The following is a 559-nucleotide window of genomic DNA, read 5'->3' as shown; positions in this document are numbered from 1 at the left end:
ATGCAAGCCCGGCCTGGTACCAAGAGCTCGGCGTTGCGTGCATGTCGCACGACCCAACGCTTCGACCCACCGCGATGCAAGCAGCCTCGACGTTGCATCGGGAAGTTCGCCGCGCCAATGGATAACGTTTCTAATATCGTTGCAAGAGGCTTGTAAACCTATCTCGATATCTCATATCCCGTTTCTGGCTCGTCGTTATAGACGTCGCTGTCGACGACGACGAAAGCATCGATGTGTACGGTCTCGAAGTCGTCCTCTCCGAGCTCGACACGCACCGTGTCCCATTATGCAAATGCGGTCAACGACAGCGGCCGGCCCGTCTCGGAGACGATGCTCCTGCTCAAGGTATCATTGGCGCCCGTCGCTAAAACGAAAGCCGCCCACTCAGTTATTTTGCTCGGCTCCCGCAAGCGTGCATGGCGCGAGCTACGTGGCGGTGCAGCGTGGCAACCCGATCCGCCAACTCGACCAGGTTTAATACGCGATGCAAGAACGAGCGTTGAGTTCTCTTGTTGGATGCCGTCGGTCGCTAGCGGCCAAGATCGCAAGGCGACCATAC

The 559-nt window shown here is 57.8% G+C and overlaps 1 protein-coding gene across 1 annotated transcript; it reads left to right on the top strand.

Annotated features, from left to right (window-relative positions):
• Positions 1 to 231: 231 nt before the first annotated feature.
• Positions 232 to 478, top strand: SPRG_12338 (hypothetical protein; the record flags this gene model as incomplete). The annotated part of the gene is made up of 2 exons (XM_012352006.1): positions 232 to 345; positions 443 to 478. 2 exons carry the CDS (start codon positions 232 to 234, stop codon positions 476 to 478), a joined length of 150 nt encoding a protein of 49 aa, XP_012207396.1.
• Positions 479 to 559: the final 81 nt, after the last annotated feature.

The sequence above is a fragment of the Saprolegnia parasitica genome (assembly GCF_000151545.1).
Source record: "Saprolegnia parasitica CBS 223.65 unplaced genomic scaffold supercont2.91, whole genome shotgun sequence".
Taxonomy (NCBI): domain Eukaryota; phylum Oomycota; class Saprolegniomycetes; order Saprolegniales; family Saprolegniaceae; genus Saprolegnia; species Saprolegnia parasitica.
This window is presented reverse-complemented; position numbering and strand designations above follow the sequence as displayed.